At 40.2% G+C, this 25,008-nt stretch overlaps 1 protein-coding gene and 1 long non-coding RNA gene across 8 annotated transcripts in view; one reads left to right on the plus strand and one right to left on the minus strand.

The window, feature by feature from the left end:
* wnk1b (WNK lysine deficient protein kinase 1b) overlaps positions 1 to 9,944 on the minus strand; it is a 163,568-nt gene extending 153,624 nt beyond the window's left edge. For 2 of the 6 annotated variants that reach the window (XM_063058057.1, XM_063058054.1), the window contains exon 1: positions 8,066 to 9,939. In XM_063058057.1, the coding sequence (XP_062914127.1) occupies positions 8,066 to 8,878 (813 nt within the window). In that variant the 5' untranslated portion in view covers positions 8,879 to 9,939. Of the gene's footprint in view, positions 1 to 8,065 lie in introns of all 6 variants that reach the window. The other 4 variants (XM_063058052.1, XM_063058053.1, XM_063058056.1 and 1 more) reach the window with 4 other exon arrangements.
* LOC134351636 (uncharacterized) overlaps positions 1 to 25,008 on the plus strand; it is a 161,432-nt gene that overhangs the window by 38,226 nt on the left and 98,198 nt on the right. For both annotated transcript variants that reach the window (XR_010019209.1, XR_010019210.1), the window contains exon 2: positions 20,523 to 21,406. This is a non-coding gene — a long non-coding RNA (uncharacterized LOC134351636). The remainder of the gene's footprint in view (positions 1 to 20,522; positions 21,407 to 25,008) is intronic.

Genomic DNA, 25,008 nt, shown 5'->3' on the forward strand with positions numbered 1-25,008 from the left:
GTTATTGGAGTCGATCCTCAAGGACGAGGTTACGAAATACCTCGAGGTGTGTGACAAGATAGGCCCAAGCCAGTATGGTTTCATGAAGGGAAGATCCTGCCTCACCAACCTATTGGTATTTTTTGAGGTAATTTCAAATAAGATTGACAAGGAAGGGGCTGTGGATGTTGTGTATTTGGATTTTCAAAAGGCCTTCGATAAGGTGCCGCATAGAGGCTTGCTTAATAAGATGAGAGCCCATGGAATTACAGGAAAGATATTGGAATGAGTGGAGCATTGGCTGATAGGCAGAAAAAAAAAAGGGTGGGAATAAAGGGATCCTATTCTGATTGGTTGCCGGTTACTAGTGGTGTTCCGCAGGGATCAGTGTTGGGGCTGCTTCTTTTTACAATGTACAGGTTTCCCCAGCTATCCAAATGTAGAGCGTTCCTATGAAAATCGGCACATCACACATGCACACGTACACGCATTTGCACATCACACATGCGCACACACCTGCCCGCACAAGGCTTCATGGTCATGGTAGTCTTTCTTGGGGTAAACACAAGTTTAAAGCGAGGGTCTTTTTTCGTAAAAGCGAAAATCCTCTTTCGGTTAACGAAAACAGTTACTAACGTAGGTCTTTCGTAAAAGCGAAATGTCATAAAGAGAACGTTCGGAAAGCGGGGGACACCTGTATATCGATGATTTAGATTATGAATTAAATGGTTTTGTGGCTAAATTTGCAGATGACACCAAGATAGGTGGAGGAGCAGGAAGTGTTGAAGAAACGGAAAGGTTGCAGCGAGACTTGGTCAGTTTAGGAGAGTGGGCAAAGAAATGGCAGATGAGATACAATGTTGAGAAATATACGGCTGTACATTTTGGAAGAAATAATCGGGCAGATTATTATTTAGATGGAGAGAAAATTCAAAAATCGGAAGTGCAAAGTGACTTGGGGGTCCTCGTGCAGGATACCCTGAAGGTTAACCACCAAGTTGGATCGGCAAATGCAATGTTGGCATTCATTTCAAGAGGAATAGTGTATAAGAGTAAGGAGATGTTGATGAGGCTCTATGGGGCACTGGTGAGACCTCATTTGGAGTACTGTGTGCAGTTTTGGGCCCCCTATCTTAGAAGGGATGTAGTGATGTTGGAGAGAGTTCAAAGAAGACTTACGAGGATGATTCCTGAAATGCAGGGGCTAACATATGAGGAGCGTTTGTCGGCTCTTGGACTGTATTCTTTAGAGTACAGAAGAATGAGAGGGGATCTCATAGACACATTTCAAATGTTGAAAGGGTTGGACAGAGTAGATGTGGAAAGGCTGTTTCCCTTGGTGGGTGAGTCAAGGATAAGAAGCCACAGTCTTGGAATTAGTGGGTACCCATTTAAAACAGAGATGAGGAGAAATTTTTTTTAGCTAGAGGGTCGTGGACCTATGGAATTCGTTGTGGAGACCCAATCACTGAGGGTGTTTGAGGAGACTGATAGGTATCTAATTAGTCAGGGTATCAAGGGATAGGGGGGAAAAGCCAGAAATTGGAACCAGATGGGAGAATAGTTTAGCTCATGGTGGAGTGCAGAGCAGACTCGATGGGCCGAATGGCCTACTTCTGCTCCTTTGTCTTGTGATCTTGTGATAAAGGGCTGCAGATTCTAGAATCTGTTAAGTAAGGAAGGGAACAAGGGGATAAGGAACCATTGAGATGAAGGAATAGGAAACCCACTAGGTCACATGTATGGGTGATATACAGATGGAATGGACTGCCAGCTCCTTCTTCAACCCACTCCTTCAACTCTTTGTACTGGACATCTCTCTTCTGCACTCAGACACAGGATCTTGACCAGAATCATTGACAATTCCCCTACCTTGAAAAATGTTGCCTCATCTGCTAAGTTCCTGCAGCAGTTTGTTCTTTCCTCCAGATTCCAGTAACTATGAACTAGTATTAGCCATAATGGACACAAAAAAACAGCCGAGCTAAACAAAGCACCATCACAGGAGTGAAATACATAAGAAATGGAAGATTCAGCCTCAGTATGTTTTTAGTAAGAAAAGTAATGGAATTCTTAATAGAAGAACTCACAACTTTCTCCTACAAACCAATCCTTTGGATATTCAGGAGTATACAAAATGGAATAAGACTAAATAAAACCTGCAAGACCATAAGACATAAAATAAAATTAGACCATTCTGCCCATTAAGGCTGTTTCACCATTTGATCATGGCTGATTTATTTTCCCTCACAAGTCTCAACCAACTTCCTTGCCTACTCCCCAACCTTTGATGCCCTTCCTAACTAAGAACTACCAATCTTCACTTTAAATGTACCCAATGGCCTCCACAGCTGTTTGTGGCAATGTATCCCCTCAGATTCACTACCACCTGCTTAAAAAAAATTCCTCATCTCTATTCTAAAGGGTCATCTTCTATTCCGATGCTGTGGCCTCTGGTCATATATATTCTCCCAATACTGGAATCATCATCTCCACATCCAGTCTATCCACACCTTTCAATATCCAGGAGGTTTCCATAAACCACCCCCCTAACCTATTCTTCTAAACTCCACAAGTACAGACCCAAAGCCATCAAATACTCCTCATACATTAATCTTTTCCTTCCAAGCAACATCCTCAAACCTCCTCTGGACCCACTCTATTGCCAGCACATCCTTCCGTAGATACGGAGCCCAAAACTGCTCACAATATTCCAAATACGGTCTGACCAACGCATTATAAATCCTCAGCATTACATCCTTGTTTTTATATTCTGGTCCTCTCCAAATGAATGTTAACATTGCATTTGCCTTTCTTTCTTCTAACTCAATCTGCAAATTAACCTTTAGGGAATCCTGCACTAGGACTCCAGAGTCTCTCTACACCTCTGATTTCTGAATCTCTCCCACACCCACCCCGCAGCCCAGTTTAGAAATAGTATTCACTTTTATTCCTTCTGCCACACTGCATGACCATGCATGATAATGGTATATGACAAAAACCAAAAATCTAAAAGAAAGTGCTCTGAAATTGAGAAAGAGAATTGGGAAGAAATAGGGTAGATGAAAAAAACCAGCAAATTAAAACAAATATTGGTTACATAATTGTACTAGAGAAAAGAGTAAGGGTCGATTAAAATTCAACATATTAAACTAAGTGCAACAGTTAAGAGGTACGTGCACGGGAGGGGATTACCTGAATACAGTCAACTGAGACGAGCGGGGTGGATAAATGTGGTCAACATGGACCAGTTGGCCAAAGGATCTGTTTCAGCTTTGGATTACTCTATGTATCTAAGTGGAGAGATAGGGTTTTTAAAAAAATGGTTATCTTTTGTCCTTATGAGTGGAGTAAAGACGTGGAACAGAAGGGAAACTAAAACAATGAAGTTAAAAATGTGAACTATCTGCATATTGTGAGGAAATATTGTTCAGCACCTTCAAGAATGTTTAAAATCAAATATCTTTATGAAGCATCACAGGAAAACAAATTGCTAGAAGCACTGTATGTTGGGTAGCATTTCGAGAAAGAAAATCAAAATGACTGTTTCAAATCAGACTATCTAATTTCCAGTATCAGGTTTTTTCTTCTTTAAATCTCCACCACCACCACCACCCCCAACTCCCCCCCCCTCACCCCCGGGCGGGCTGTTAAAAAAAAATATACTCAGATCATTCTTTTATAATACTCTGCAGCTACAGAATTGTTGATCTGCTGCACAAGGCTACTAATCTAGAAAGTGACTGAATGAGTAACTTAACTCAGTCAACACACACAAAATGCTGGAGGAACTCACAGGCCAAACAGCATCTCTCTATGTGTTAGGGAAAAAAAAACAGGGAAAATGTGATCAGTACAGATCACACAACCACACTGTTTAATAAAGGACAGCATGTAGCTGATAAACAAAACGCGCTAACTTCATTATTTTTTCTGAGAAGGTAACAATAGGAGCAGATGAAGATAGAGACCATTTCATGTGTAGTCTACATTTTATGTCTGGATTTTAGCAAGGCATTTGACAAGATCCCACATGGGAAACCAATTATGAAAATAAAAGTACCTTGAATGGAAAATTGTTCTAGTGGCTAAAAATAAATAGGGCTGATAGTTGACAGAAGTTCAGGGAAGAAGAATAAACAAGGAAGATTCACTGATTTGTGGTATACAGCAATAATTAAACAAAAGATACTCAAATTGGACAACTTCAGCTTCACTTTCTCCAGATTAAAATATAGCAAACGGCCCTTGTTATTATTATTGCGTGGTACATGAGAACAGACTTCATTTCAGACTACTTGAGGTTTTCTTTCTCAACACTCCTAGCACAACAGTGATAACTATATTTATACTGCTTCCTGAGCTTTTACTGAACTTAAATTTCATTAGTTTTTCTGTAACCTTATTTCATCTTCGTATGACCCTCCTCCACTCATTTTCTGGACATTTCCAAGATAAATTAACATTTATTACAAGCACAAGGATTTTTTACAGCTATCTCAACTACTCCTCCTTCAAAAAGGACTTTTGCAAGGCCACCAGCTACACCAATGACACTTTCCACACATGCCTCAGTGGTTTTCCTCCTTGATGAACCTAGCTTCATCAATACCATAGCTGACAGAACTCTTGACCAGATCTCAATTTCTACATCTCCAGATGTACCCTTTTTCCATGACAGAAGTAGGATAGAGTTCCCAAGGTCCTCACTTTCCATCCCAACTTCTGAATGCAATGAATATCCTTCACAATGTGCATCACTAATGAGATGTGTCACAGCTAGACACCTTTCTAAACAGAGTTATTTCCTTTGAAATCCCTTGCTATATTCTTCCACTTCTCACTGCACATTCTTATGCAAACACAGAAGATGCAATGCATCTTTTACCTTTACTCTTCCCACCATCTAGGAATGCTATATAATCCTTTCAGTTTCACTTCCAAACTAGCAAACTGCATTTGATGCTCACAATATCATCTCCTCCAAGATAGAGAAACCAAATGTGGATTGGGTGATCCAGTTTGGAGAGCATCCTGTTGCTTACTACTTTAATTCTCCATCTAACTCCTTCTCCAACTTCTGTCTGTGGCCACCTTTACTGTTTTAATAAGAACCAACAAGTGTTTGAGGTACAACACACCTTCCACTTGAACATATTTTAGACTTCCAGATTCAATATTGAGTTCAGAAACTTCAGCTAACTCATACCAGTTCTAATGTAGGGTAAACATCTGAAATTTGACTTAATTTTTCTATTTGCATGGCCTTACCTGCTGCACACTTGATGCAACTTACATCTTCTTAGTTTAGGTGCTGTCTTCTTTAGCCTATTGACCAGATAGCTTCATCAACAGTTTATCACCACAGCAACACCAGCTTCACTCTATTCTCTTGTCCCATCAATCCATTCACTACACTCTGTGAAAGTTAACTTATTTTCTCACTATTCAATTTTAATGAAACTCCTTCAATCTAAAACATTAATCCTCTTTTTTAAAATCTGCTGAATGTCCCCAGCAATTCCCTTTTCATATTTCTAGTCTCTGCAATCTCTCTCCCCCCACCCCCGAAGAACATAGCGATTCCAAGTGCATATCCACAAATCCTTATAGACACAGAATACCAGAGAGGATATAGCTAGAGGAATACGTACAGTTCTGATCGCCACATTAGAGGATAAATGTAATACCACTAGAGGGTGCAGAGAAGGTTAACATGAATGTTGCCAGGCCAGCAAAATTTTAGTTATGAAAACCTAGGCTGAGTGTTTTATTCCTTGGACCATACCAGAATTTGATCAAAGTACAAAAATTACAAGAAGCCCAGCATAGGTATTTAGAGATAAAGGTATTTAAAGGGACAGCATAGCGGCACAGTGATTAGCACAATGCTTTACAGTACAGACGACCCAGGTTCAATCCCCACCGCTGCCTGTAAGGAGTACCTCAATAAATAAGAATCTGATATCTTTTTGTTCATTTTAAAATTAGCTGTCGCTGTCAAGTTTAAAATTTTCAACCCTTAAGATTATGAGCCTCATGAAACACCAGTCTTCTGCTAGTTGACTACTACCACAGTGTTCGAAGTTAGAACCTCCTGGATTTGGGTCCAACGATTGAGATAATAATGATATAGTTCCAAATAAATTTTCAATTTAAGTGACAATCAGAAACACCCAGTCCAATTATCTGTCCTTGCCACTTGCTAGCCCATGCCCAGAATATTTTAAGTCTATGAATACAAATAAGTAGCTTCATTTTCTGAATAGCAAATTAAATTTAACAAACAACATTCCTATTTCTCAACTAAGAGTGAAAAGATCATTGATGGAGAATCCTCTAAACTACACTATTCTTTGACTTATCATGTGCAAAATATTTAAATAGATTAGCACAACTACACTAAATTATAAAGTGAACACTTTGCTTCAATAAATTTATAGCACCTATAAAATTTCACAAGGTTTGTAAGACAGCTTTATGTTCAAACTTTGTATTCATTTTTGTGCAATATTTTACTACCTTTAAATTGCCAGCCAACATTCTGCATAAATCATTTTTCTGCGGTCAATGAAGAATTATTTTAGAAAAATAACAAATTTTATAATGTAGTACCCTATTTACTTAAAATGTTAATGCATAGAGCACAAAAATATAAAACCAACAGTGATTAAAACAGCAGCTGTTGTATATTAGAAACAAAAGTAACTGAAAGTAGAAAATACACAAAGTATTTAATGGGTCGGGCAGCATCTGTGGGAAAAAGAAAGGAAAGATTAACATCTCAGGTTGATGCTATTTTACTAGAAAAAAATTACAATGCCAGTCTGGAATAAATCGTCAACTCATTCCAACAAGTCATGAGAACTTCAAAGTGACTGTAAGAGCTCAAGTTGAAACAGAACTGAAGGTAGTGAATAATGAAATATTTGACCCAACTTCATACTTCAGTACTGCTATTCAAGCTTCCCCAGAGTTCAGAAAAGCTAGCAATGAAAGTGATAAAGAACCAAGAAACTTCGAAAGGCAGGTGATTTTTTTAAAATAATTTTGCACACCTGAGAAGTAGGAAAGGTAATCCTAGCCTTGCATTTCTGAACGTCCACTGCATCTAACTCTTACATGAGACATTACAAAGGCAGCACTGCACTGGCCCAGATACAACCTAATCAAATGGTGTCATATTCATGCCCATCTTCATAAAAGATCCCAGACAGTTTTCTAAGAGCAGGGGACAGGTCTAAGGTTCTGCCAATTTCTAAATTAATAACATTAAAAATCATCTGGTCATTCACTTTCTGTCAATTGTGCAACATTAAATATGATAATTGTGTAACATTTAGCTTTTTGCAAGAAATGCTTGCACAATCTAAGAGACTTTTCTAGCACTAAACTGATTTTTTTTCATAAATCTGCATTATTACCTTTCAGGATGATAATGTGCATTTATAGAAATATACAAATTCACACAAAGCATTCACTACAATCTCTTCAATAATTACTATGCTGCACAATAATTAATCAATGATCAGACATGTTTACTAAAGATTTTAGTCATCACAAAAGTAAAAAAAAATGTGCAAACTTAAGAAGCTCCCTAATTCAGTATCGGCTCTGTCCCATGTCAGCTAATTTGGGTAACTGCTGGTAGAAGCCCAAAAAAAACTCACTCAACAATGTGTAACAAAAGACAGCCAATTCAACAGAGAACTTGCTAATCCCTATTAGAATTCACTACCTGTTCAATATTAATGCTTCAGAAATGGTAAAATTGCCAATGTCCACTAACTGGGTTCACACAAGAAATTATAAGTAGCCAATTATTAAAACTAAACTTGAGCAAGGTCAAGTCAAGAAAAGCAATTAGCTTTTTAAATAAAACCAAACTTTCTCTTCTTTAAGCTATGCTCCTTTGTGGCAAAGATCTGTGTCAATCAACCCCAGTTTAACTCTCTAGCAAAATAATGACACCATCTTTTGTGCTACCAGGTTTCCTCGCACTCAAGAGTCAACGCTAATTTAACAAAATATAAAGGCGATCTTCTCAATTATTCCAAACTAGCTCCCGCGGAAGCATTAAATTTACCTGCAATTCACACCAAGCTACTTCAACAGTTGTTTCCGTGTCGAGACCCCTGTAGACAGTTTTGAAAGATCCTCTCCCAATTTCTATGTCAAACTTCAAAAACCTCCCATCAGGGGAAGTTGCCACAGCCTTTGTCTCTATTTCTTCATTATCCTCCTGCGCCTTCCTCTCGAGATTTCTTGCCTCCTCCGCCTCTCGGTTCTCCGCACTATCCTCTTCGCTGACTTTCGACTCAACCTCCTCCCTGATTGGAACAGCTTTTTGCTTTTTTCTGTCCTTGCTGATGATGCCGCTAACTGTACTTGCAGCATGATTGCAAACGTAAACATCGGGCGATCGGGCAGGGGGCCGAGATGGTTCATCACCAATACCAGCGACCCTACTTTCATCTTTCGCATTGCCATCAGTACAGTTTTCGCATTTTTCTTCGCCAATTACAGAAACTGCAGCAGACACTGGGTCAACAGGAGTTATTTGTATTGGAGGCCGCGTTTCACTATTATTGGTAACACCACTTATTAATATGGTTGTATTATCCGACTCAGGCGGAGAAACGATAATGCTGGTTTTACTAGGTAAATGGTCCAATGCGGTTACGTTAGAATCGCAGATCACACTCCTCCTAATAAAACGTTGGTGTTCTGCTTTGCTATCCTTGTCCATTGTATGCCTCCGCCTCCTGAGGGCGTTGAACTCTTCCTTTTTTCTCATACTTACTCCAAAACGTTCTCCTATTGTCGTGTCAGAACTAGAATTGGTACCGTTTTTAGGAGGTCGCAATAATGAATCAATTTTGTCTGCGCTTTCTGACATTGCCACAGGACAACCAACTGGCTATCGGCTTCAAAACAAAATGAAGGGGTTCTTCACTAACCCAAGATTTCAACACAAGGGACAGGAAATCTTTTCTTTAACTACGAGACGACTGCAAGCTGATTTTTTAAATACAAAATAATTCCATATTATTTTTGTGCAAAGGGTAGGATCCCTGGAACACGGATGTTCCTTTAAAAAAGAGACAAAAAATACTGTCCATCTCAGTCAGTTGCAATACATCGTAATAAACAATTTGATGTGATTCATCCATCCTTAATTTAAAAAGACGAAACTGCTTTCATTCAATCTCAATTTCTCAAGAGAATAAAGGAATTTTAAAATGGAATCGAGAAGACGGTCAGTGAAAACAGTCAAGTTTTTTCCCCTCGTTTTAAGCTCCAATTTTTTTTTAATTGCCCCTCCTCCAAAAGTACAATCAAAGCAACAATCTGTACAATTCTCTCAACAGCAGAGCAGCTCAAGATCACGATTATCTGGAGACCTTTTTTTAAAATATCGATGATGTACAGCGCCACAACTGTTCCGTCGATGTCCGTAAAGGCTTTCAAAATGGATGCAATGAATATGTCGAGCTTTTCCGAAAAAGTCAACAAATGATGATGACAAGACAGGACCGTCGCTCAGGAAAGGCCTGGAAGCAACAATGGAAACCACAGGGTAACATCCAGCTACCCGGGGAGAGGCTCTCACTGCGGTCCCTTCCACATACGTAACATCCCGGCTTCTTCCTCTCTTCCACTGTAACTGATTTTTCAACAAAACAAAATCGCCAACATTCCACTTCTGACAAATGATGATAGATTAGAGCCCGGGCCCCCCAGGTAAGAAGGGGGGCACGAAGATGGGTGCTTATTCCGTCTGTCAGATCCGAGATACACACGCTCTTTTCTTCCCAACTGTAAATGGCGGACACACTCTCTTCCACTCACTGATTGACTGAGACCTACCGAGAAGCTCAGCGCTCGAGCTCAAGACGTCAAACTCACGTGCACAGTACCCACAGCGAGGGTCTATGGGAAACGTAGTTTTCCGCTTCCAACGGACTCCCCGAAGATGCAATGTAATTTGAACGACGCCAAAAAAAACCCTTGAACTACAATTTCCATCATGCAGCCCAGGCTTTTCAGTTGGTTGGCGTTCATTTGTTCTCCCCCCCCAATAACTTTGCGTGGAGCAAGCGGCAAACACGTTGAGGCCGGCACGTGATGTGGACAATGGGGTGAATCAGGAGGATGTGCAGAGTGCGCCAAGGGTGGGGGTGAGGTTGCGTCTCCATTACTTAGTCATTCATTTCATTTATTGGCCGAGTGTGAAATAAAATGTACAGTTGCCGGCACCTCGTCCGTTTTTGAAGTACATATGACATAAATCATACGGAAATATTTCGGTGCGTGATACTGCAATTCTCGCTTGTTCAGTCAACTGTCTGAAGTTAAATAAAACCGCTGGAAATGGACCCAGGCTGAAATTAAAAATGCAGAATACTCGTCACGACATTTGAAAAGACCAGGCTAATTACTGAAGAGTTTATGAAGTATTTCGTTGATTAAATTTTATTTCAATTTCCGGAACTAAGATCCTGGGGTGTTGCACCATCGTAGAAGAAGGAATTAAAGTAAAACTAAATCCAGGTGAATTGTGTTATTTTCATTTGTTTTCCGACACATCTTAAATTAATTATTCTGTACATCAGGAAAATTAGAGAATTACGAGAACGACGAGGTAACATGGACAAGACACAAGATCAACTAAGATCTTATTGAACAGCGGGACACGATCAAAGGACCGCATGGCCTATTCCCAGTTTTATTTCAAGGTTCAAAGTGAAAATTATTATCAGAGCACATACAGGTCACCACATTCAACCCTGAGATTCTTTTTCCCGCGGGCATTCTCAGCAAATCTATAGAACAGTAACTATAAACAGGATCAATGAAACAACAAGAGCATAGAAGACAATAAACTGTAAATGCAGGTATAAATAGATAGAAATAATTAACAAGAGCATGAAATAACAAGATAAAGAGTCATTAAAACGAGATCATTGGTTGTGGGAACACCAGAAACAGACTGTGTAGTTATCCTCTTTAGTTCCAAGGGCTTGATGGTTGAGAGGTAGTAACTGTTCTTGAACCTGCTGGAGTGAGTCCTGAGGTACTTTTACCTTAACCTGATGTCAGCAGTGAGAAAAGAGCACGGCCTGGGTGGTGAGGACCTTTGATGATAGATGCTGCTTTTTTTCAACAATGTTTCATGTAGATATGCTCAATGGTTGGGAGGGCTTTACCTGTTATGTACTGGGCTGAATCCACTACCTTTTGTAGGATTTTTCACTAAAAGGCATTGGAGTTACCATACCAGGGGGTAATACAGCCAGTCAATACACTTCCCACCACACATTTATAGAAGTTTGTCAAGGTTTTTGATGACATTCAGAATTGCCACAGAATTCTAAGGAAGTTGAATTGACTATTTCTTCCATCCTTCACATACATGAGGAATAAAATTTTTTTCATTATGTCTCCATCTAAATGTGCAATGTGCAATTATAGTAATTTATAATAAATAGAGCAGTCAATGTAATATAGAGTACACTCAAATCAGAGTGAGTTCATCAGTCTGGTGGAAGAAGCTGTCCTGGAGCCTGTTGGTCCTGGTTGCGGTACCGTTTCCTAGATGGTAGCAGCTGCAATAGATTGTGGTTGGGGTGACTAGGGTCCCCCAATGATCCTACGGCCCTTTTTACACACCAGTCCTTGTAAATGTCCTGAATCATGGGAAGTTCACAACTACAGATGCGCTGGGCTGTCCGCACCACTCTCTGCAGACTCCTGCGATTAAGGGAGATACAGTTCCCATACCAGGCAGTGATGCAGCCAATCAGGATGCTCTCCATTGTGCCCCTGTAGAAACTCCTTAGAATTTGGGGGCCCATACCAAACTTCCTCAACTGTCTGAGGTGAAAGAGGCGCTGTTGTGCCTTCATCATCACACAGCTGGTATGTATAGACCACGTGAGGTCCTCGGTGATGTGGATGCCGAGGAACTTGAAGCTGTTTACCCTCTCAATCCCAAATCCATTGATGTCAATAGAGGTTAGCCGGTCTCCATTCCTCCTGTAATCCACAACCAGCTCCTTTGTTTTTGCGACATTGAGGGAGAGGTTGTTTTCTTGACACCACTGTGTCAGAGGGATGACTCTTCCCTGTAGGCCACCTCATTATTGTTTGAGATAAAGCCAATCAATGTAGTGTCGTCGTCAAATTTAATTAGCAGTTTGGAGCAGTGGGTGGTGACACAGTCATGGGTATACAGGGAGTAAAGGAGGGGACTCAGTACGCAGCCCTGAGGGGCTCCTGTATTGAGAGTCAGAGGGTTGGAAGTGAGGGAGCCCACTCTTACAACCTGCTGATGATCTGACAGGAAGTCCAGGATCCAACTGCACAAGGCAGGGTCAAGGCTGAGGTTTCTGAGCTTCTTGTCGAGCCTGGATGGAAAAAAGGTGTTGAATACTGAACAGCATTCTCACATAAGCTTCCTTCTTCTCCAGATGTGTAAGGATGATATGTAGAGCAGTGGCTATTGCGTCGTCTGTCGATTGGTTGTTTCGGTAGGCAAATTGCGGGGAGTCCAGTTTGGGTGGTAGCAAGCTACAGATGTAATCCTTGACCAGCCGCTCAAAGCATTTGCTTATTATTGAGGTGATTGCAACAGGATGCTGGTTGTTCAGGCATGTTACCTTGGTCATTTTTGGTACAGTGACAATGGTGGATAACTTTAAGCAAGAGAGCACTCTACACTGGGAGAAGGAGAGATTAAAAATGTCAGTAAACACACCTGCCAGTTGTGCTGCGCACTTCATGAGTACTCGCCCTGGGATGCCGTCTGGTCCCACAGCCTTGCAACTGTCCACTTGTTGCAAAGAACTGTGTACCTCAGCCTCAGAGATGACCAAGTTGCAGGTTGTAACAGTGGCTTTCCTCGGAGGCTCAGAGTCAGCGACATCAAACTGAGCATAAAAGTGACTGAGGCAATTGAGTGGAGATGCTGTCGTGCTTTCTTTGTAATTACATTTATATGATTGGTCCAGGACAGGTTCTCTGAGATAGTGACACCCAGGAATTTAAAGTTACTGACCCACTCCATCTCTGATCCTCCGATGAGTACTGGCTCATGGACCTCTCGTTTCTCTCCTGAAGTCTACAATCAGTTGCTTGGTCTTGCTGACATTGAGTGAGAGTTTGTTTTCAATCTCCCTCCTGTGTGCTGAATCATCACGGCCCACAACAGTGGTGTCATCAGCAAACTTGAAGATGGTCTTGGAGCTGTACTTATCCACACAGTCATAGGCGTAGAACTAGTAGAGCAGGGGGCTGAGCACCCAGCCCTGTGGTGCACCTGCACTGACGGAGATTGTGGAAGAGATGTTTTCACCAGTCCGAGCTGACTGGGGTCTGCAAGTGAGGAAATTTCAAATCCATTTGCACAAGGGGGTATTAAAGCCCAGTTCTTGGAGTTTATTAATTAGTTTTGAGAGGATGATAATATTAAATGCTGAGCTGTAATCGATAAAGAGCATCCTGATGTATGCGTCTTTGCCATCCAAATGTTCTAGAGTTGTGTGAAGAGCCAATGAGATGGCATCTGCTTTGGCCATGTTGCTTCTGTGGGCAAATTGGAGTAGATCCAAGCTGCATATTCACCAGGGATTGAAAAGGCACCACTGCTAGGTTATGGGCTTTTATAGATGGGAGTGTAGATGTGTTTTCCAATGTAAATTGGACATAATAGTCCTTTTAAGTGAAAATATTACTTTAGTTAAGCAACTAATTTCCTAGGCAATGGGCTTCTGTATTTTTATGGAAAGAGACAGACCAGTAGAAGCTTCCTCTATGTATGGCTCTTGGTGCCAACTCAGTTTCTAGCCATACATATTTTGTAACATAACTATAAAAGTTGAAATAATTTTCACTAGCGGTATTAGCAGGATGCTATTCTTAAAGCTGGAGGCAACATGGTTGAATTTGGTTGGTCAATGTCAGAGACTGAGTTATCAATTAGACATCTTACCACTATCCGAAAGTTGGGCAGAGTATGGGCGGCTTAAAAAGCTACTTCATAGTTATCCCTATATCATTATTGGAATGTTAATACTGAAATATTCAAATATTGCAGAGTGGTTAGCTCAATGCTTTACAGTACAGGCAACCCGGGTTCAATTCCCACCGCTGCCTGTAAGGAGTTTGTATGTTCTCCCCGTGACCGCGTGGATTTTCTCAGGATTCTCCAGTTTTCTCCCACAGTCCAAAGATGTGCTGGTTATTAAGTTAATTGGTCATTGGAAATTGTCCCATGATTAGGCTCAGATTCAACTGAGGGTTGCTAGGCGGTGCAGCTCAAAGGGCCAGAATGGCCTATTTCATGCTATATCTCAATAGAATAAGTAACTAAATAATAAACTCAAATATCAATGGCCCCATTGATTTAGGTTTGAACAAGAAACATATAAATAAGATGTACAAGAGTGAGATAGATTGGCTGGTTGAGTGGTGTTGCAACAACAATCTTGCACTCAACATCAATAAGACCAAGGAATTAATTGTGAACTTCAGGAAGGGAAAGCCAAGAGGTCATTGAGGGGTCAGCAGTGGAGAGGATGAGCAGTTCAATGTTCCCAGATGTTAACATCTCTGAAGATCTATCCTAGACCCAACATATTGATGCAATTAAAAAGAAGCCGCATTAGCTGCTATATTTCATCAGGAGTTTGAGGAATTGTGAAGGATTAAAGAGGAAACATCTCTCTGAACCTAGCCCATACTTCCTCAGAAAACCTGAATTAGAAAATATGAAAATGATTTCTACCCAGCATTCAAGTTCTTGACTTGAAAAGCATAAATTTCTCATTTCCTTAAGAACCAGAGATTTTTAACATACTATATTTGTCATTTTGATATTTTAAATAAACAAAATGGCTGATGTTATGTAACTATTATGGTGGAATTAACCAGTAGTTATGTTTTGGGATTTGCATTTAATTCAACGTTACTATCATTCTGGCAAACAGACCACAGGTGCCCTATAATTTGAACTATGCCTTTAACTGCCAGACAGCTCAAAAATTAAACAAACAAAAACTTTGACACTGAACATTGGCCAATTGGTTTTGTGGGTTTTGTAAATTTAGTGAGTATCTCAGGCAAACAGGCATGTATTGCAATGCTTCTGGTGAGCTTCCAGGACTTAGACCCAGAGTTATTGCAATGCATTTTTAGATGGTAACAACGTGGCCACTGTGCACTAGCAGTGGAAGAAAGAAATTTTCATATTGGTGAATGCAATACCAGTCAAACATTATGCCTCATCATGGGTGGTGTTGACCTATCTGAGTGTTGTTGGTGTTGCACTTATCCAAGTAAGTGAAGAGTGTTCCATTTAATTCCCAAAACAAGCCTTGTAAATAATAGAAAGGGCTTGGGTGTCAGAGGTGAGTCACTCTCTGATCTGCTTTTATAGCCTCAGTATTTATGCAGCGTGTCCAGTTGAGTTTCTGCTTAATAATCACCCCCAATCTCCCACCACCCCCACCAGCAGCAGCTTTATGGTAGGGCGCTTGATCATGATAAGGACTTTGAAGGATGGGGGGAGCGACTCATATTCTTAAGGATGATTATCATCACGTTTGTGGCGGCATTCCTAGCCACATGTCAGCCCATGCCTGAATATTGTCTAAGTTTTGCTGCAGACTGGCATGGACTCCTTAATTTTCTACAGAATTAATAGATTAAACTATCGCTACCATCAGCGGACATCACACTTCTGACATTGTGATAGAAGGAAGGTCATTGAAGAAGCCACTGACAATGATTGGGCTTTGGACAATGGCCTGAGAATCTCCTGCAGTTATATTCTAGGACTGGGTTAGTTGAACTCCAACAACTAGAAAAAACCTTTTTTTGGGAGCTAGACTCCAAACTGTGTGTTCACTTAGATACCCGTTGACTTAGGTTTTACTCAGGCCGTTGACACATTACTCAATCAAATGCTGCTCTGGTATCACAGGCAGTCACTCAGACTTCAGTTCTTTGGTCCATGTTTTGACCTCGGCTGCAATAAGGCCTAGAATCTAAATATCCCTGTAAAATCAGACCAGACTTCAATTTTGATGCATGCTATTACCATCAAAATTAATGGGATAATTTTAGATCATGTCAGTTACAGAATTCCTGAAATAGTAAAGCCGAGTGGCCATTGTTGGAGTGGATCAGTGTTAGAGTGGGGAGGCTTTTGCTCATCAGTGTTCATTGAGAACAGGCTTGGGTGAGGTATGTATCTGGTAAGTTTCTCCTTTTTCATTCTTTCATCTGTTGTTACATAGTTAGAGCAATCAGAATGGCTCCAGAGCTGTGTTGTGTTGTTTGTGTAAAATGTAGGAATTCAGGGAGACCTCTAGCCTCCCAGATAACCAAATCTGCACCGAGTGCACCAAGCTGCAGCTCCTCAGAGAACATGTTAAAGAACTGGAGCTGCAGCTTAATGGCATTCGGGTCACATGGGAAATTGAGGAGGTGATAGATAGGAGTTACAGGGAAGTTGTCACCCCTAAGTTCCAGGAAGCAGGTACCCGGGTGACTATCCGGAGAGGGAAAGGAAATGGGCACCCAGTACAAAGTTCCCCTCAATAATAAGTATACAATTTTAGATACTGTTGGGGATGGGTTGGGGGGGGGGGCGGAGCTGCAGTGACCTGGTCTCTAGCACTGAATCTGGCACTGTGGCTCAGAAGCGAAGTGGGGGAAGAAGAGGACTGCAGTAATGATAGAGGACTCCATAAATACGAAATTCTGTGGACACAATAGAGACACCCAAATGCTATGTTGCCTCCCAGGTGCCAGGGTCAGGGACATGTTGGACTGGGTCCGTGGCATTCTAAAGGGGAGGAGGTGCAGCCAGAAGTCTTGGTACATATTGGCACCAATGACATAGGTTGGAAAAGGGAAAAGAGAATTTAGGGAACTAGGTAGAAAGCTGAAAAGCAGAACCTCCAGGGCCGTATTTGCTGGATTGCTGCCTGTGCCATGTGGCAGTGGGGGTAAGAATAGAATGATTTGGCGCATGAATGCGTGGCCAAGGAACTGGTGCAAGGGGTAGAGTATCAGATTTTTTGATCATTGGGATGTCTTCTGGGGAGTGACCTATACAAAAGAGATGGGTTACACCTGAAACCAAGGGGGACCAACATACCTGTGGGCAGATTTGCTACAACTTGGCAAGGGTTTAAACTAATTTAGCAGGGGAGTGGAAAATGAGTGATAGGGCTGAGGCTGGGGCAGTTAGTATACAAGTAGTGGCAGTGTGTAGTGAAGCTGTCAGGAAGGAAAAGCAGATGATAGGGCAAAATTACAGTTAGTGGAATGAGTTGCAGTGTAACGGGGACAAAAAAAAGGGCGATGAATACAGGACTGAAGGTGCTATATTTGAATGCACGCAGTATACGGAACAATGTAGATGATCTTGTAGCGCACTTAGAGATTGGCAGGAATTACGTTGTGGGCATCACTAATTGATGGTTCGAAGAAGATTACAGTTGGGATCTTACTCCAAGGACAGGCATTTAGGCAGAGGGGATGGTGTGGCTCTGTTGGTTAAAAATGAAATCAAATCCTTAGAAAGATGTGATTTAGGATCAGAAGATGTAGAGTCAATGTGGGTAGAGTTAAGGAACTGCAAAGGTAACAAAACCCTGATGGCAGTTATATAAAGGCCTCTGAACAGTAGAATCAATGGATTTTGGTATGGTTCCAAAAGACTGGAAAATTGGAAATGTCACTCCGCTCTTCAAGAAGGAAAGGAATCAGAAGAACGGAAATTTAGCTAGTTAGCCTGATCTCAGTGGTAATGTCAATGTTAGAGTTGATTGTTAAGGATGAGTTTTCAGGATACTTGGAGACACATGATGAAATAGATCAAAGACAGCATGGTTTCCTTAAGGGAAAATAGTGCCTGACAAACCTGTTGGAATTGAGGACATAACAAGCAGGATAGACAAGGGAGAATACTGTGTACTTGGATTTTCAGAAGGCCTTTGACAAGGTGCTGCACATGAGTCTCTATGCAAGGTAAGAGCCCATGGTATTACAGGAAAGATACTAGCATGGATAGAGCACTGGCTGATGGCAGGAAGCAAACTGTGGGAATAAAGGGAGCCTTTTCTGATTGGCTGCCAGTGACTACTGGTGTTCTGCAAGGGTCAATATTAGGACCTCATGTCAAAGATTCAGATGATGGAATTGATGGCTTAGTGGCCAAGTTTGTGGATGATACAAAGCTAGGTGGAGGATCAGGTAATTCTGAGGAAGCAGGGAGGCTGCAGAAGGACTTAGACAGATTAGGAGAATGGGCAAATTATTGGCAAATGAAATACAGTGTTGGAAAGCATGTGGCATTTACTTTGGTAGAAGGAATAAAAGCATGGGGAGAAAATTCAAAAATACAAGGTGTAAAGGGACTTGAGAGTCTTTGTGCAGGATTCCCTAAAAGTCAATTCACAGGTTGAGTCTGTGGTGAGGAAGGCAAATGCAATATTAGCATTCTTTTCAAGAAGGCTAGAATATAACAGCAAGGAGGTAATACTGAAGCTTTATAAAGCATTGCTGAGGCTTCACTTGGAGTATTGTGAGCAGTTCTGGGTCCGTTATCTAAGAAAAGATGTGCTGGAGTGGGTTCAAAGGAAGTTCATGAAAATGATCCTGGAAAATGAAAGGCTTATCATCTAAAGAACATTTTATAGCTCTGGACCTGAACTTGCCATAATTTACAAGAATGAGGGGAGATCTCATTGAATGTTGAAAGGCGTAGATAGTGTGGATATGGTGAGGATGTTTCCTATAGTGAGGGAGTCTAGGACCAGAGTGCACAGCCTCAGAATAGAGTGCCATCCATGTAGAACCGAGATCAGGAGGAATTTCTTTAGCCAGAGGGTGATGAATATGTGAAATACATTGTCGCAGATGGCTGTGGAGGTCAGGTCACCGAGTGTATTTAAGTTGGGAGTTGAAAGGTTCTTATCTAGTTGATAGATTAATCAGGGTGTCAAAGGTTTTGGGGAAATCCAGGAGAATGGGGTTGAGAGGGAAATGGATCAGCCATGATCAAATAGCAGAGCATACTACTCAATATGCTAAATATCCTAATTCTGCTCCTATGTCTTATGGTCTTGTAGAATTTTTTTTTACAATAATCTAACCTGAAACATAATATATCTCTCTCAAACTACCAGATTCACCGCTAGTTCAATGAAGAATATAGAAAGAGCTAGAAATATGGTGACAAACTCAAGGCTAAAGCACTTGTAATCAACTTACAATAGAAGTAGATCATCTGTCTCAGGCTTCCCTTACGGTCCGTATCACCATAGAATCTACTTAACAGCTTCTGCCTAAAAATTATCTGATTTTTGCTACAAATAGTTATGATATGCTTCATTATCTGAAGAACTGTGAATAGAATTGAACATTGTTGAATGAAAATCCCCAGGAATGTTGAGGAAAGGTCATTGAAGTCTTTCAATACAATTCATCCTTAAGCATCTGAGGGTTTCCCGTAATGATGTTCTGAATTGAGATGATTGATCAAGGCTGGATATCAGTCAATCAATTAAACAATGGAATAGATAAGCCAACTGAAGCTATGAAGCCCAATGACAAACAAGAGAAAATCTGCAGATGCTGGCAATGCAAGCAATACACACAAAATGCTGGAGGAAGTCAGCAGGCCATGCAGCATCTATGGGAGAGAGTACAGTTGACGTTTCAGGCCGAGACCCTTCATTGGGACTGGAGAAAATAAAGATGAGAAGTTGGAGTAAGAAGGTGGGAAGAGGCAGACCTGGGTGATATCAGCATATGTGCACAAGCTGGCACCATAGTTGTGCCCCGCTAACATATAGATGAGAATGAGTAAGATCAGAAGTTGAGTCTTTGTGAGATTCTGTGGATGGCAGCATAGAGTGCTACAGAAGACAATTTACAGATATATGCCAGAAACATTGAGATGGATAAAAGTGGAACCAAGTAAAAGAGACCAACAAAGTTGAAACAATGAAGAAAGAAAACAAGAGAAGGCTATATGCCAAGGCCAAAGGGAGCAGAGTGCAGAGTGCTGAGCAAGATGACAAGTGATAGAGGAGCTGGTAATAGTCAGGGTTATTTGTGACTATGGTTATGGATGTTTTATTATATGGGGTAGGGAAAAATCTTTCACTGTCAATTCCAAAACAAAAAAAAATTGCAGGGAAATTGCACAATTTTCAGAGCCTCAGAAAATCTCTATCAGCTTAGCAGTAAAAATGATAGGACTCCATAATCTCAAACTCACCAACTGCATATGTAGATTTAAAAGGAAAATTATTTTAGATATTTGAATAAATAAGTATTTCAAAATGTTCTTCACTGTTTTCAATCTGATTTTAAGTCTTGCAGTTTTTTTTATTAACCTCAGTAATAATATAAAAGTGGAATGAAATACCAGCAACATTCACACCAGTTAGGAGGGTTTGTGAAACGGAAATAAACGTGCAGTATTTATTCACACCGACCATTTCAACATCTTGTGATTTCAGATCAAAAAGTCACAAAGGAAATGGAACAAGACATAGAATTCACAAAAGTGTATAATAATGAAGATGGAAGAGCTATTGTTTCAGGGGAAGGAAAGCAGAAACTTAACAGGCCAAGATGGCATGCTTAAACCACATACTTCCTCCACGGTCTAGCTGCAAAACATTACAGCTAATTTCAGTTCCTAACATCCATTTGTCATAGAAAGTGTGTGCATCATTCGTGCCATGAAATACATTCCAACCATAGCACTGTAGAACTGCACCTTGGAATAAGCTACATCTCAAGCCAGGTTGTTCCTGTACAGCAAAAACACTGGCATTTACCCAAGCATTTGTAGAATTGCCTGTTCACAAAAAGCAGAACAATTGAATCCAGCAAATCAATCTACTCCCCATCAGCAGCAAAGTAATGGAACCTATCATTGACATTGCTATCAAACAACATTTACTCACCATTAACCAACTACCAATGTCTAGTTTGGATTTCATCAGGATTAGTCAGGTCCAGACTCCAGACATCACCACAGTCTTAGTCCAACCATGGACCACAGCTGAATTCTAAAGGTGGGATGCCAGCAATTGCTCTTGACACCAATGGAACTGGTGATTAAGTGCAGAAGTCAAAGTCAAAGTAAATTTATTATCAAAGTATGTCTATGTCACTATATACTTACTACCTTAAGATTCATTTTCTCACATGAACATAGAGAAAGACAATGGAATTGCTGATAAATTATAAATAACAAAGACTGGCAAACAGCCAACATACAAAAGAAGACAAATCATGCAAATAATTTGAAAAAGTAAATAAATAATACTACGAACACGAGTTGCAGAGACCTTGAAAGTGAATGTATAGGTTGTGGAGTCAGTTCAGCATCAAGGTGAGTGAAGTTATTCTTGCGGATTGAGGAGTCCGATAGTTGTAGAGTAAGAACTTCCTGAAACTGGTGATGTGGGACTTTAGAAGGAAGCACCATCATTGGTGGTGTAGTTAAAGTCAGATCATGAAAGCAGGCATTGCATTTGCCTTCCTACCACCAACTCAACCTGCAAGTTAACCTTGGGGAATCCTGCACGAGAACTCTCAAGTCTCTTTGCACCTCTGAGTTTTGAATATTCTTCCTGTTTAGAAAATAGTTTGTGCCTTTATTCCTTCTACTAATCTGCATGGCCATACACTTCTTTACATTATATTCCATCTGCCAGTTCTTTGCCCATTCTCCCAATCTGTCAGATTCTTCTTCTGCAGGTTCCCTGCTTCTTCAGAACTACAAAATTATTAACACAACATGAAAAGAAGCAGTTCCAACACCGACCCCTGCAGAACACCACGAGTCACTGGCAGCCAACCAGAAAAGGCCACCTTGATTCCCGGCCTTTGTCTCCTGCCAGTCAGCCAATCTTCGATCCACGTGAGTTTCTTTCCTATAATACCATGGGCTCTTGCCTTTTAAGCAGCTTCATGTGCAGCACCTTGTCAAAGGCCTCTTGAAAGTCCAAGTAGAAAACATCCACTGACACTCCTTTGTTTACCTTGCCTGTTATTTTCTCAAAGAATTCCAACAGATTAGTCAGGCAAGTTTCCCCCTAAAGAAAACATTCTGATTTTGGCCTATCTTATCATATGCTTCTGAGTACCTTAAAACTTCATCCTGAATAATGGACTTCAAAATCTTCCCAACTACTGGAGTCAGGATAACTGGCCTATAATTTCCTTTTTTCTGCCACCTCCCGTCTTGAAGAGTGGAGTGACATTTGCAATTTTCCAGTCCTCCAGAACCATTCCAGAATCCATTAATTCTTGAAAGATCATTACTAATGCCTTCTCATTAGCTTCAGCTACAGTACCTCTATCAGAACCCCGGAGAGGCCATCTGGTCTAGGTGACCTATCTACATTCAGACCTTTCAACTTCCCAAGCACCTTCCCCTTAGTAGTAGCAACACATTCACTTCTGTCCCCAGACACACTCGAATTTCTGACATATAAACGTTTGTACAAATGATGTCTTCCACAGTGAAGACTGTTGCAAAATACTTATTAAGTTCATCTGCCATTTCTTTGTCCTCTATTACTATCTCTCCAGGATCTTTTCCCAGTGATCTGATATCTACTGTCTCCTCTCTTTACTCTTTAAATATCTGAAAAAAGATTTTTGTATCTTCTTTAATATGATTGTCTAGCTTGCCTACATATTTCATCTTTTCTCTCTTTATGCCTTTTTAGTTGTCTTCTGTTGGTTCTTCCACTGATGGCTATAGTGCTTCTCATCACTTCCTCCCAGCCTAAGACTATACCAGTTCCCTCTTTTTTGATCAAGTATCTTTTTCAGATCTCTCCTGGATTACATTTTACTTCTGCTGTTTATCGTTCACACAAAACATACAAAATTCTTCCTGAAAGTTCGAAGTATATTGTGGATATGTTATCTATTTTGGTTAAAATATCCTCCAATTCTCTTTCAAGCTTCTTTTTAATATGGATTCCATTGACATTTTCTCTCTTTGTAATATTTCCTCATTGTACCTCATTGGCTGGATCTGTGCAACTACGGGGGCGGGGGGTCCCTTCTCCCTGTTCAGAGTCAGTGATTTACTTCCACTTCTTCAGATTCAATGTACAGTATTGCGTTTGGTGCTCAGAATATGGTGTCTTCTGTTTTAGGAGACTGCGGCCTACCTAGCTCCCCCCAGATACAGCAGGATGCTTAAGTGCATTTTCTCCTGTCTCTGAGCTGAATATGAGATGCAAACATGAGATATGTTTTTGAGTAGTCCATAATAATTTGGAAGCATTATGATAAGAATACTATATGAATGCAAATCGCAATGTGAAGACAGCTGGAGAAGTAAGATATCATTCATTTTAAAAGGTAGAATTGAAACAGAATATTTTTAAATACAGTATAGAGGGATTTAAATGAAGCAAAAGAAGTTGACATGCAACTAACAATAAGAAACTAGGGAGTCAAATGACTGCTGTTGCAATGGTATTGGAATACAAGAATCAAGCAATTTTGAGCTGAACATGCAGTACCTTTATGAGGCCCTGCCTGAAATTCTCAGTGCAGTTTAAATCAGTGCCACCAAGAAAGGATGAAACATTTTAATGTACCACATGGATCAACACATTCAAAATGCTGGAGGAACTCAATGAGCTAGGAAGCATCTGTGGAGATAAATGAACAGTTGATAATTCAGGCCGAGACCCTTCATCAGTAGTAATTTAGAAAATAATTATTAGGTCCCGATGAAGGGTCTCGACCCAAAATATCTACTGTTCATTCTCCATAGATGCTGCCTGCCAGCTGAGTTCCTCCAGCATTTCGTGTGTGTTGATCCAAATTTCAAGCATCTGCAATTTTTCTTGTGTCTCCATAATGTGTACTATATCATAGCTTTTTGGTTGAAAATAATTTAGCCAGACTAAACACCAAGTATAACAATTTCAAACAATAAATTATTCTGCTATATTTCCTCTGAACCCATCTTTTGGAGCCCTGATTAATATTTATTTTTCATCCTATATTTCAGGAAAAGTAGCCTGATCTTTATTATGTTGCTGTTTGTAGGAACATTTGCAAAGTGACTGCCAAATTGCAACATCACTATAGTGAATACATTCAATAATATTTAATTGTCTGTAAAGCATTAATATCATGAAAACCCATTCTTTATCTTCTGTTTCTTCATTTGCACTATTACATCCCTTTTAACTTATAGAAACATATATTTTGTCTTTTAACCTTTCCTATCTTTCACCCAATCTTGGATCTTTTCTTTTGTTCTTTTCTCTCTTCCCCATCCTCTTTACCCCTGCTTTTGTATTTAAATCATACATTTATAGCTCCTCGATTTTCAGTTTTAATAAAAGATTTTAGCTGCCCATTAAAGATTTTGCATGTTTTATATTTTTATCTCTGAAGGATTGGGAATAGCAATTCTGGCATTTATTTGATCAGAATATTGTGGTCAAAACAGAACACTTGTTTAAGAGTTTACATAGATTTGATTTTCAAGTAAATAATTATACCTAAAATTTCCAACGAAGTTATACTGATAATGTATCTTACACCTCACTGATAGATCTAAGTTACAGATATCAAATTAAAGTTACAAAACTAGTCATTGGTACAGTATTTAACTTCATCTGTATTTGTTTATAAAGAGACATACCAACAGTTTTGTGCTTGTGAACCCTCCTGGTGGAGGCATAGTGAGTAAAGATGCTGCACTTCATAAATTCATGAGAAATGAGTCATGTCATTCTCAAAGTGCCCAATTCAAATTTGTTTGATTGTTAACTAATCTCACCTGCAGTGGTTGGGAATTCAGCCAAATTTCCTGCTCTTCTTGACATTCTGGTGAAAACTACATTACCTGTGTAAGATGAAGACATCGTTATGTGTGTTATAGTGCATTACAGATTGAAGAGGTTGCTGAGTACATAAACATCATGGGCACTTAACCAGGATGCAGCTCCC

Source organism: Mobula hypostoma, chromosome 9 (assembly GCF_963921235.1).
Source record: "Mobula hypostoma chromosome 9, sMobHyp1.1, whole genome shotgun sequence".
Lineage (NCBI taxonomy): Eukaryota > Metazoa > Chordata > Chondrichthyes > Myliobatiformes > Myliobatidae > Mobula > Mobula hypostoma.